At 37.8% G+C, this 12962-nt stretch overlaps 2 protein-coding genes across 4 annotated transcripts; both read right to left on the bottom strand.

Annotated features, from left to right (window-relative positions):
* Positions 1-589: 589 nt before the first annotated feature.
* Positions 590-2762, bottom strand: serpina10b (serpin peptidase inhibitor, clade A (alpha-1 antiproteinase, antitrypsin), member 10b). Its single transcript, XM_044167601.1, has 5 exons — positions 2602-2762; positions 1749-2384; positions 1354-1627; positions 977-1124; positions 590-884 (listed from the first exon to the last, which is right to left on the bottom strand). The coding sequence occupies exons 1-5, from the start codon at positions 2636-2638 to the stop codon at positions 699-701; spliced, it is 1281 nt and encodes a 426-aa protein (XP_044023536.1). The 5' UTR covers positions 2639-2762; the 3' UTR covers positions 590-698.
* Positions 2763-2812: 50 nt separating this feature from the next.
* On the bottom strand, positions 2813-12519 carry atxn3 (ataxin 3). 3 transcript variants are annotated; one of them, XM_044167605.1, is made up of 11 exons: positions 12374-12519; positions 6815-6979; positions 6673-6717; positions 6491-6576; positions 6315-6381; positions 6154-6241; positions 5944-6073; positions 5644-5807; positions 5249-5399; positions 4832-4896; positions 2813-4714 (listed from the first exon to the last, which is right to left on the bottom strand). In XM_044167605.1, the coding sequence occupies exons 1-11, from the start codon at positions 12383-12385 to the stop codon at positions 4662-4664; spliced, it is 1026 nt and encodes a 341-aa protein (XP_044023540.1). In that variant the 5' UTR covers positions 12386-12519; the 3' UTR covers positions 2813-4661. The 3 variants fall into 3 exon arrangements, with proteins under 3 accessions (XP_044023540.1, XP_044023539.1, XP_044023542.1); XM_044167604.1 differs by lacking the exon at positions 12374-12519 and adding an exon at positions 7521-7676; XM_044167607.1 differs by lacking the exon at positions 12374-12519 and adding an exon at positions 7394-7410.
* Between the last annotated feature and the right edge of the window lie 443 nt (positions 12520-12962).

Below are 12962 nucleotides of genomic sequence, written 5' to 3'. Positions count from 1 at the left end.
AGGTTTATAGATCGTAAGTAATGGCTTTATTGATGATTTAAAAATAAATATATTAATGCTTTATACATCAGTTATAATCCATTCATGAGAACAGCCTCCATGTTGCCAGGTTGTTAAAAATCTCTTGCTGGTGAACCTTCAAGTCATTAACAAATGCTCATAAGTTTCTCACTTCTTATAAGCCACCAAGTCTGCAGATATGACTGATAATAAGTCATTAATAGGGTCATGTTTCTCATTTTCTAATAAGCCATTAGCAAAAGTTTGCAGGTCATCTGCATACAATTATAAATGTAAATAAATCATTAGTCAATGGTTTTTATGATAATCCATCAAGTCTGAAGTTTTTAATGTTAATAACTATAATACACTAGGCTGTTGTCCAAACCCCATAAACAGGGCCTTATTGGAAAGTGGTACTGATGTATTTGATTGAAAACTGCAATTTAAGTAATTTATTAATATAATACTTATATGGAACGTGATTCAATTACTGTGGCGCTCACATGTATATACCCAACCTGCTCTTAATTAGTATGTGTTTTGCACATATTATTTGAAAGCTGAAATGATTTGATTCAATACAAAAGAAAGGCACACTTCTTTATTAATTGGTATCACATATAGGTAGGCTTACAGAACAGACCAGCACAAGACAACACTTCAGAGCTCAAACAGTACAGTCATGACTGCTAGTATTAGGTGGGGTTGATCACCCTGCCCATGAATAGCAGACAATTTGTGTCTTCATGGTATATGAAGAAGAAAAATGGTCTGTTGACAGTGAAGGTCCTGGGTAAGGAATATGGAATGATGCCAATTGTTGTGGCAGCTGCTGCAGTGGTCCCTGTCTCATCCACCTCAATCACAGCCTTGTGCAGCATCTGTGATTTTAAGTAGAAAGAAAAAATTTGTCATCTGCAGAGGTTGGAACATGCAAGTATGTTGTAACAGCACAGTGGAATTGAAAACTAACCTCTGACACTTTGAGGCCACCGTCCTTACTCAGCTTTGTCAAATTGGCTGAAGAACTGAAGATACTGGCCATGCCCATATCTGGTAGAAGGTTGTGCAAGGAATATGACTCCTCCATTTTGAATTTGGGAACGTTGACTTCCAGTTTGCTGTGAACAAGACATGTAGACTCACTTGTTATCTGTTGCTGTAGGTATTTTATATCATGTATTTGCACGTTTGTTGCTGGGTGCTTTTTACAGTACCTTTCTAGAGAAGATTATAATTGCTAACACACAACAGAACACAGACAATAAAATGGTAGAAAAGCTAAAGAAAGACGAGCCTGACAGGTGGGTGTAAAACGTGACATTTTTCCACAAGTTTCTATGTGCTCACATTTTTTGCAGCTTTCTGATCCAGCTGAGGAACCTCTCAGCAGTGATCTCATCATCAACTGCAGTGTAGTCCATGCCTTTGTTGGGTAGCAGGATAAGCATGGAAACACCGTCGTGGTATGGTAGCTTCAGCACTCTGGCTCCAAGAGGAACGTCGTCCATTGTGTAGAACTTATCCTCTTTAAACATCATTGGAACTTCCACAATGCTATAGTTGTCAATGTAGAAGGGTGCATTTTCAGTGAAATTTGGGTTGAAAGGTATCTGCCAGGTGCCTGTGGAGGAAATTTTACTGTTAGTTTATTAAGGGTCAAAGATCAATACACAAATGGGGGTCAAAGCATAGTTATTAATGACCCAAGAAGTTCTGAACTATACTATAGTGATTCAACTTACCCTGGAAGAAAATTGTGTTGATTAACATGAGCTGGGTCAGTGCATCCAGGGTGGAAATCATCTCAGTCACTTTGTTCTCCGTCTTGTGCTTGATATACTCATTGATGAAGTGGATACTCCCTTTTGTGTCCGCAAAGTCTAGACTTTTGATGTCCGCGTCAAAAAACTTCTTGATTTGGTCCTCAAATATCTTCTCCACCCTAAACTGCTGGCGCATGAAGAGGGCCATGCTTTGGTCCAGTTTCAGTTTTCCATTCAGTGTGATGTTCTCATTAAGGAGTTGAAAGAGTTTTGGGATAAGTTCTGGCTGGTCATGCTGCTCCAGCTGCTCCAGGTTGAGTCCTTTCAGTATTTCCCCGTGTGTGACACCATCAGAAGCCATTAAGAGAGCAGCAAAGCTGGTAGAGATGCTCAGAGGTGAGAAAAAGATGTTCTTGTCATGGTAGCTGGATATTTTTCTGTAAAGGTTCATGGCAAAGTCCATATTTTTGAAGGAAAGATCTGAGATGGTGGCGTTTGGAGGGTGTGCGTGGTGGACAGGAGCAAGGAAGCACATGTAGGTTACAATGAAAATAAATCCCATCTTCACTTTGTGTACAACCATACTTTGAGTCTGAGAAGGTTTGGGTGCACAACCTGAAACACGCAGACATGTAGATGTCAAAAGATATGAAAAAAGCACAATTGAACAGTAACACAATAACCAACCCATCTACAAAAAATGACAATTAGATCTCACAAATAAGATATTTTTTCCACTTATGTTACCACCAAAACCACTAGCATAAATTCAGTTTTGAAATGTAATAGTTGACTGAAATACATTTTTTTCACGATTAACTGTCATACGTACCATTCAGCTTGGGCAAGATTACGTCTGAAAGCTCCATCTATTATTTGGGGAAACAAAGTGCAAGTGTGCTCTGAGCGTTACATATTAACCACGCATGTTGTGTTGTTCCAAATAGAGTTAAGGGTGTTTTTCTTTTCCAGTAATGTCACAAGAACCATCAATAACTGCATATTAACGTTAAGTTACAAAAAATGAGACGTGAGAAACTACAGGAGGAGTGAATGTCAGTTTAATCCTGGAACAAGAACTGATACATTAAATGAAAGAATGTGCTATGGTAACATGTGAAATCTAATAAAAATGGTGAGTACTTATTGTAAGAATGTAGTGAGTGAAAATAATGGAATGATAAAAACCCAACTGCTAACATTTTATATACTCTTTCACAAGTGCATTTTAAATAGAAAAAAAAATGCCTAACAGATCCAAAGGAAAGGAAAAAAATTACAAAATCAGGGAATCTTCTTGGAAGTCATCCAGCACAAGAAGTCAAACATTGCATGACAGCCAATACTTTCGTGGAGGCTTCAAGATATATCCATGCCGAACGGTCATCGGTTCCAGAAAACATAATAATTGTAAACAAATTTCACTGTTGTAATGCTGTAACGTGGTTTCTTCGTCAACATTGTGTGTTGTAACCAGATTTTGGTTTTCAGGACTGAATGGAAGCTTGTAGAGGAAAATAAGAGAGATTCTAAACAAGTCAGAAACAAATGCAAAAAAATACAATGAACACTTTAAAGTGTATGCATGGTGACACATTTTTGATGTTTTGTTTCACTCTTTGGATTTTATAATATACAAATTATGAGATTTGGATATTTCCAAATCAGCCAATGGCTAATGTGTACAACATTGCTCAAATCAGTCAAATCAGCGCAATTAAACAAGTATTTCAGGGGCTGTAATATACGAGAGTAAAACTATCAATGGTTTGTGAAGGTGCGTCAAAAGGAGAATGATCATTTTAATAATCTTTTCTTTATAATTAATTCCCTATACAGAGAAATAACAGATGAAGTCATATAGAAGTTAGGCTGGTTGGACATACCAGACGTTTTTGGGGGGTTTAAGTGATCATACTGTGCTGGGAAAATTAACAACATATTCTATCTATCAGCTGCAGTTTCATGGTGTTTACAGATTGCTTCTTTGCTCCCCATTACAGGTCAACTTATTCTGGACAAGATATGAAAAATATGTATCAGTCAAAAGTATCTTAGATTCAGCAAATAGCTCTATAGAATTATTTTGTTCACTGTCCATCGAAAACACCCTTAAATGAAGTGTTTGTGAGCTGTGTAATCTTACATTATTCATTATGCCTACTTTTACACTTAAGGTAAAAACAAAGCCACAACATCAAAAATATGTTGTTGTCTAAATACGGTGGGAGCTCACATTCACAAGTAAAATGATTGATGGTGTCAGGAATAAATGACCCACACATGTCAGTGCAGCTGGCTAAAGGATATTTCAGTACACTGCAACAATAAATTATTTCAAAACTACAATGGTGTTCTGGTGGGGCAGGCGTTGGAATCACATCTCATGTCCTACAAACGCAAGTCCAATGTAAAGGAAGGAGGCTCTGTCATTATCTATCTCTGGTCTTAACATTGGTCTCCTATGGCTTTCACAGAACACCCATCTCTGTATGTATTCACCCCCACTCAAGTAAACACACCCTTTGTATGCTGAAGATTCCTTTCCATCTCTTCCAGAGGAAAAATTTGAATAAAAAAACAGTATACAATAGAAATAGAAGGCGCCATGGTAAAAAGGCAATTGCAAACTTGGATTAACTGCATCATGAGTTCTGTGGTCACCCTTTTCCCAGCCTCAGTGAGTTAGATTAGACTAACTTCTGCTTTTCTTTGTCGTTGTTCTCCTCTCTATAGCCTGTCAGCGAACTAACCAAGGGAAACGTGTCAGCCTTCTGACTGTCCTTATGTTCGCATGTGCAAAAGGTTAGAGGAAGGAGCAAAGCTACCCCTGTATGGGGTTGCCAATCGTGGCAGCTGGTAAACAACATAGGCAAACCTTTCACACTTTCTTCACTGGCTGGGCTTTTGTTGGTGGTCTTCTTTAGAGCCAGTGTTAACTGTTCCTAGAAGAGGGAAGAGGGCTTAGGTTAGAATATTTCATGTCTTTTTTGAATAGGCTTTTTGATAAAATTCATTAAATAATCTGCACTAGATTTATAGTAAAAATCAGATGAACTTACCTGAACCACCTGTTGATTTTGTGTCTGGTTGTTGAGGAATGTTCGGGTGAGCGTGTTGCTGCTGCCTAAGAAGTAAACAGAGAGAATTTCTATCAAAATTCATGCATTCATTTTCCATTCACACAATAATATGAACACTTCAATCAGCTATAAATATAAATCAAATACAACAACAACAATTATGGCCTCAAAACAATACCACCACAATAATGTTTATATCAAAGGGTGTTGATATAAGCTGTAATTTTTAACAATTTTTTTTAATGAGGACACATTTGCACTATAAAATTTAACATCATAAAATTTACAAAGCAATGCTTATTGCAGGACTACTGAATTAGATTGCTAATAAGTGTTTACAATATTGTGTCCAACCACTGTATGTACAGTAGTCACCAGGCATGCAGTTAAAAGTACCGATCAAAATAGGCTTGTCTCCTCTTCCGCAGTTCCTCGGCCGTGAGTGTGTCATTCTGGCCTTTTTGTCCTCCTGCACTCCCTGCTAACTGGCTCCCTGATTTCACATTTCCCATTTCAGACTCTGAGGACTTGTTGCTCATCACTGCTCCTATAACATTATAAAAAGGACCTAATTTTCAGTACTGATATGCAAAACACAAAATGATGATAAATATATACTTAAAACAATGTTATTATTGTGAACCTGGAATACAATTTGTGAAGACTGAAAACTAACTGACTCATTGATATGATCCATGGGTAAAGCACTGTGGGTTTATGAATTAATTACAATTAATCTGGATGAAGAAACAAAATAATATTTTAAAACCTTTGGATGACTCATCCTTTACCTTGCATGCTGAGCTGTATGGCCCTGCGAAGATCAGCTTCTTCATCTTCCACATCTATGTCCTGTCTGCTGAGTGCCAGAGCTCTCTTCAGCTCTTCATCGTCATCTACAACCTCATCCTCCACACCAAAGCCCATCTCTGTATGGCTCAGTGCTGCTGACCTGCTGCTCACAGTACAAGGCTTAATCAGGCTTAAAGTCAAAAGTTTATTTTTAGCAACTTGAAACATATACTAAGATACTCCTTTTTGAGTAATTTCAGGGTCCTCCATATTGTACTGTCTGTACATATAGTACATACCCTGCACTTGTCTGGGCCTCATCCTCTCCAATAAGCCTTGGCCGCTGCTGCTGCTGCACTCTCATGATCCCAAGGATCTGCTCTGCTTCACACTCAGGGAGGTTTCCTCGGATCACAAATATGGAATAACCTGCACAAATACAACTTTTAGAATCTTTTCTGCATTGCGACATCTAAACATATTATAAATAAAAGTCAATTTTACAATACCTTCTTGTTGTAACTGTGCAAGGAAAAGGGCTAGATAGGTGTCTGATATCAACTCTGGTCCAGTCAGTAGTGAATTCAGGTTAAACCACTGCAATGAAAACAAAACACTTTTAGTAAATCAAGCTGTATTCATATTGTTTATGATGACAAGTGCCTCATACCTGTTGTCCAAGTTTGCGTATAGTAAACCAGTGCTCCTTGTAGTTGCAAATGAAGGCTTTCTCATTTCTGAAACATGAAAGTAGGGATAGCTGTCACCATCAACTTAAACTCTAAAGTAGTTATATGAAAACAGATTAAGAGATCACACAATAAAGTCTTGACAAAGAAACTTTACATTGGATTTATCATCAGGCTCTGGTACTCCCGGCTGTTGAAGAGAATTAGCTCCAAGCCCCACACTCTCAGAGCATTGCTAATTACCTAGAGGAATGAGATGACAGAAAAGGGAATTGATATTACTAACTTATAATGGTTATTAATCTGTTGTACAAGACAAAGTGAATCTCTTAAACTCACTTGTATTGAAAAGAACCCACTGTCATCCATGTTCCCAGATGGTTGCTAGAAACACATTCAGAGCATAAAGTTATTGTTAGGTAATAGCATGTATTAATAGGCTGCTGCACTCACATTTACCTTATACAGTATGTCTCCTCACCTGTAAGAAGGTCCTATACTCCTCACTGGCCATACCTCCCTCAGCCATTCTCATTCTCTCCTCTTCATCAAGCTGATGAGCGATGGAGGACAGATCTACAGGAGTGAAATACTCACCCTGCAGAAGGTTGTTGAGACAGTGTTGGGCGCAAAGAGAGCCCTCTTGCTACAAATAAAGGATTGGTTATTGTTAAGACACTGCCGCTGATGACACTTCTAACATGATAGCACGATGAAATAGTTGTTTTCTTAACAACTTAGTTAGCTTTATGGACATAGAATTAGCTAATAATAAAATGTAATGGATTTGGTCTGTCCCTACGCTAACAGTCATACAGCAGTAGAGCTACATACAGCTAGCTTACGTACAACTACTCTTAATGCTCCTTTAAGACCAGACTGGCTTAACATAGCTAATTTTAAGTCAGTTCGTTTACTAATTTAAAAAATAACATGCATGCAAATGTTACAAAGCTTTCTGCGTTGTTACTCCTATCTGAAAACAAACTTTTCATAAGCTCTGACTAGCAGGTGCAATTAGCATTTTAGCTGTCTAGACAACAATACTGCCAAACACCACCACAAATCTCTTAACACCGGTCAGATAGCGCCGGTAAACAAATCGCCGCCAGATGGTCCAAGGCTTCCCGAATAAACACGACGAATTACTTGTAGTTAAATATTTTAAGTTAAACGTTTTAACTTACTTTCTCGTGAAATATGGAATCCATATTCAGCTTTCTGTCAAACATTCAACTCTGACCTCTAGCCCCGCTGCATTCATCACCATGAAAAGCAGGGACACTCTCGACCAGCGCCCTCTAGTGGCTGGGGTCTTCTTCTTCTACGTAAAGTTTTATGGCGGTTGGCAACCAAAGTTATGGTGCATTACCGCCACCAACTGGAATGGAGTGTAGATCGGGACACTAACTATACATTCACTAATGATTAAATAAAAGAAAATAAACTGAGAAAATCCAATAAAAAAATTAAAATTAAATAAAACAAACCATAGTTAAATTCTCTTTATTTAAGAAGTGTTAATAGATAACACTTCTCTCTAGAACTTCTTTGTAAAAGAGCTCGTAAATCAAACCTCATCTTTATTTCTTTAAGGTGCAGTGTCAATTTTCTTCTCTCAGCATCATATTTTGGACAGTGAATCATAACATGTTCTAACGTTTCTTCTTGATCACAGAATGTACATTGTCCTGCATTATGTTTTCCTATTTTACATAATGTACTTTTTAATCTTGTGTGCCCAAAACGTAGCCTGGATATTATTGTTTCATCTTTCCTGGTTCTCCACGTTTTCCTCATCAGACCTACTTTTCTTTGAATGTTGTATAATCACCTTCCTGTTCTCTCTTCTTCCCACTGCTTTCGCCACCTTTCTTTCAACTTATCCGTAACTGTGGTTTTCATTTCCGTTTTACTAAGGGCTACTGTAATGTCAATGTGATTTGTTTTTGTGGCTTCTTTTGCACACTTGTCAGCCTTTTCGTTTGCTTTGATTCCTACATGTGCTGGTATCCATACAAATGTCATATTTAGCCCCATCATTTGAATTCTATATAGTGTTTGTTGTATCTCTATTAAGACATCTGGTCTGCTGTCTGAATGGCTGTGTTTCCAGCTGATTAATGATGAGCTGGAATCAAAGCATATTACTGCTCTCAAAGGTCTCACATCTTCAACCCGTTGCAATGCTAACAAAATCACCAGCATCTCCCCAGTATACACCGATACTCCATCACTGATTCGTTTGCCAATTTTAACGTTGAAATCTGGAATTATGAATGAAATACCAATTTTGTTAGCTGTGTTCTTTGAAGCATCTGTATAAATTTGAACATAGCTGAAATAGATACTTTCTATATAGGTCTGTATTATCTGTGGATGTAAAATAAGCTCCTTATCTTTGTTCTTTTTGCAAGCAATGTGAGATCTACAGTCGGGTCAGGGAGCATCCAAGGATGTATTACTGGGAGTGGGACTGTTGGACTAATCTTTAGTTCATTTATTTCTAGTTCTTCTGCTTTCTGCTCAATTGTCCATCCAAAACTTTTTGTTTCTCTCCTCTCCTTTTCCCAACAGGGTTTTAGTGCATTTAGCATTGGATAATCTTCATTATGTCCTTTTAAATTAACCCAGTAGTTTAACGATAGCTGTATTCTCCTTAATTCCAGTGGCATTTCTCCCATTTCCACTTGTAATGCTGATGTTGGGGTTGTTCTGATGACACCTGAACATAGTCTTAAAGCCTGATATTGAATCTTGTCTAACTTTCTGAGAGATGTACTTGCTGCGGATCCAAACGCTACACACCCATAATCTAATACTGATCTTATTAATCCTATGTAGATGGTTTTCAATGCTGATCTCTCCACCCCCCATTCACTTCCCACCAGACTTTTTATTACATTTAATACTTTTTTTTACACTTGTCAGTTACCTTCTGAATATGTACTGCCCATGTGATTCTTTCATCAAACCACAACCCTAGCAATTTAAATTGTTTCATTCTCTCCAATTCTTGATTATATAATTTTAAATTACTGTCATTTCTATACTCCCTTGAGGAGTTCCATTTTCAACCAATTTTTTCCTGAATAACACCTCCCTATTTTTACCTGAATTGATCTTCCGTATAAAAAGTTCATGATCCACCTATACGTCAGGCCTTTAATCCTTCCTTCCACATCATATCATAAGCCTTCTCTATATCAAAAAAGATGGCCACTATGCTTTCCCTATTAATCTGCGCTTTCCTTATTTCATGTTCTAAACATAAAGCAGGGTCCATGGTATTTCTGCCTCTTCTGAATCCACTCTGATATTTTGATACATAGCCTTTGCTTTCCATTTAATACGTCAATCTTACATTTATCATTCTCTCCATTATTTTGGATACATTGGAGGTTAAGGCAATAGGCCCATAATTCCCTGGGTTTGTGCAATGTTTTCCTGGCTTGCGTATCGGAACTACAACAGCTTCTTTCCAGACTTGTGGCAATTTTCCTTCTCCCAAACCTTATTATATAGTTCCAGTAGGATGTCCTTCGATGATTCACTAAAATGATTTATCATAATGTAACATATCTGATCTTTCCCCGGTGTTGACATCTTAGTTTTCCTGAGAGCACGATTCAGTTCTGTATTTGTGAACGGTATATTTGTTAAATCATTGGTATCTTCATTTTGCTGTAGTAGTTCCTTATTCTCAGCTATTGTATTTTCCCTTCGCCCCTCTTCACTATTATTATTAGAACTGTGGATTTTAACAAAAGTTTGTGCCAACATCTCTGCTTTGTCCTCGTCTGTCACAGCTGCAGTTCCATTGTCCACTAAGACTGGATATTCATACTCTCTTTTAATCCCATTCATTCTTTTTATCATTCCCCTTATTGCAGCAATTTCTGTTTCTCTTCCTTCTGAGTTACAAACCTTCCTCCACAACTCCTTCTTTGCCTTTTTAATTGTTTTCCTTACCTTAGCTTGCAACCTTTTATATTCAATAAGATTCTGAAAATTGTGAGTTCTTTTTTTTACCATTTTAAAAGCTTTATTTAGTGATTTTATCACCTTTGTCCACCATGGTACGATTTTCTTTTTATGCTTACCTTCTTTCCTTTGAATCGTTTGCTTTGCTGCCCCTAGAATGGCTTCACACACAGAAATATTTAGTTCATCAACATCTTGATTAACATCAACTTTTTGCAATTCTTTATCACTAATCTTCTTACATTTTTCGCAATCAGCACTGCTAAAAACCCATCGATCTACTCCTCCAGTACCATATTCTTCCGTACTCAGCACTACTTTAGTTAATATAGGATAGTGGTCACTTCCTACTGTTGTTTCTCTTACAATTTCCCACGTGCAAATACCTGCCACTGTTTCTGACACTAAAGTAAGATCTATGGCTGTACCATTACTAACATCTATTCTGGTACCATTTCCATCATTGAGGCATATTAGATTTCTGATTTCTATTAGCTCTTCAATCACTTCTCCATTTCCATCATTATAGCTTCCGCATAATGTACTATGAGCATTAAAATCTCCACAACAAATAACTTTTCCTTCTAGATTTACAGCTAATTCCTCCAGTACTTCTAATGAAAGCTTTTTGCAAAGATTGTAAAAATGTACTATTTTAATAGTACCATCTTTTGTCCAAACTTCCATTACTATCATTTCCAAATTGTTTCCTTTCTTCAGTACTCTAGATTGCATTTCTTGTTTCACAAATACTATACAGCCTCCTCCATTTCCCTCCACTCTATCTCTGTATACTATTATATCCTTTTATTACAAGCTCTAATGCAGGCTTAAGCCATGTTTCTTGAATACATATTATTTCCGGTTTCTTTCTGAGACCTTTAACAAATCCTTTAAATTCCTGAGCGTTTGCTATTAAACTCCTTGCTTTCCATTGATGAATAATGATTAGGTTCCTTCTCCCAAGACCCCCGGTTTCCCTTCTGCCTCAAGTCTTTTGTTGATTTGTTCCCAGGACGGATCTTTCTTAGCCAAGAATTTTTCAGCTCCCTTCACAATTATTTTGACTTTCTCTGTGTTGTGTTTAACTTGATCTGCACAGTTGATTACATAAGCAGCTTATCTACTGTCAGTTCAGTAGTTTGCCCTCTTTGACCTCCTTCTGGTCTTGAATTTTTTGACTGGTTTTGTCTGTTTCTTCCATTCCCTTTTGTCTTTGCACCGTCTTCACTGCTTCAGCATAACTTATGTTGTTAGTGGTTTTTACTTGTTGAATTTCCACTGCTCTTTTCCTGACTTCACAACCCCCAAATGCCGCACTATGTTATCCACCACAATTACGACATTTAGCCTGCACATTATCTCCACATTCCCTAAATCTATGATCCCCTTCGCATTTGGCACACCTTTGCACACCATCGCTATATGCCCATACCTCTGGCATTTGTAACACCGTAGCGGAGGAGGAACATAAGCCCTGACTGGGAAACTCATACAGCCTATCTTTATTTTATCCAGAAGTACTGACAAACTTTCTATTCTCTCACCACTGACTGTCTTTAACTATCTCTTTAGTCTCCTCACCCCGCCTAGATGAATACCTTGTTTGAGTTTCTCCAGATCATCAGTGGGACTGCCTGTTATCACTCCCCGGGTAACTTTAATCTCACCCAGAACTCTTCTTTCACAAACTGTTCTTTTGCAAATACTTTCAACCTGCAAAGCTTTATATTCTCTGTTCTTCATCTCTACATTTTATCAACAGGTTCCCATCTCGAAGAATCTTGGCCATTTCTACTCCTCTTAACTTCTTTTTCAGCTCCCTAGATAAAGCTATTGAGCTTATATTCACTTGCTCATCTTCCCTCCTGAATTTAAGTATTATTTTAAATTGCTCTCTCTCTCTCTCTCTCTCTCTCTCTCTAAGCTTCTTTTACTGCTCTGGCTGGCAGACGCCCTCACCTCCTCTTCTTTGTCTCGTCTTTGCTTTACCTCTCCCTCTTCTACAAACCGGAGTCCAGTCATCAAACTACATATCGTCTTCCTCATTTTCTACCTGTGTTGTCATCCCGATCCAGTCACAAACCAGTTTATGCCAACCGCCAGTCCTAGATAAGACGCCGACAGTCACTCGAATTCAGCGCCTCGCTCCTCCACGGGAAGTCTTCTTCTTCTTCTTCTTCTTCTTCTTCTTCTTCTTCTTCTTCTTCTTCTTCTTCTTCTTCTTCTTCTTCTTCTTCTTCTTCTTCTTCTTCTTCTTCTTCTTCTTCTTCTTCTTCTTCTTCTTCTTCTTCTTCTTCTTCTTCTTCTTCTTCTTCTTCTTCTTCTTCGCTTTTGTGGCAGGTAGTGGCTGGGTTCCTACCGTAGACCATGTATAAGGCTGCTACTCCAGCACAATCTACATGCAAATCTCCACTGGCGGATACATTAATTTAGGCAATAACAGCGACATCATTGAAATCACTGGCTGTGTGGGACACACAGAGCAATAATACTATACACAGAGACACTGATACACAAAATGTCTTTGTTAGTAATTGTTTTTTTTCTAACATAACAACATTTAACGAAAAAAATATTTCACATGGACTCAAAACGTAACCTAATAATTGTCAAATCATGTATGCAGAACTTATAGGTTGCCA

This window comes from Siniperca chuatsi, linkage group LG15 (assembly GCF_020085105.1).
Source record: "Siniperca chuatsi isolate FFG_IHB_CAS linkage group LG15, ASM2008510v1, whole genome shotgun sequence".
Taxonomy (NCBI): Eukaryota; Metazoa; Chordata; class Actinopteri; order Centrarchiformes; family Sinipercidae; genus Siniperca; species Siniperca chuatsi.
This window is presented reverse-complemented; position numbering and strand designations above follow the sequence as displayed.

What these genes read in the sequence shown, in the direction of transcription:
- atxn3 (XM_044167604.1), bottom strand. Translation starts at nt 7,565, where the DNA reads ATGTTTGACAGAAAGCTGAATATGGATTCCATATTTCACGAGAAA. An exon ending in AGTATAGGACCTTCTTACAG is followed by an intron (nt 6,718 to 6,814) that starts GTGAGGAGACAT and finishes ATGTGTTTCTAG; the next exon opens with CAACCATCTGGGAACATGGA. An exon ending in TACGCAAACTTGGACAACAG is followed by an intron (nt 6,242 to 6,314) that starts GTATGAGGCACT and finishes TTTTCATTGCAG; the next exon opens with TGGTTTAACCTGAATTCACT.
- serpina10b (XM_044167601.1), bottom strand. Translation starts at nt 2,638, where the DNA reads ATGGAGCTTTCAGACGTAATCTTGCCCAAGCTGAATG. An exon ending in AATCTTGCCCAAGCTGAATG is followed by an intron (nt 2,385 to 2,601) that starts GTACGTATGACA and finishes TGCGTGTTTCAG; the next exon opens with GTTGTGCACCCAAACCTTCT. An exon ending in CAACACAATTTTCTTCCAGG is followed by an intron (nt 1,628 to 1,748) that starts GTAAGTTGAATC and finishes TTTCCTCCACAG; the next exon opens with GCACCTGGCAGATACCTTTC.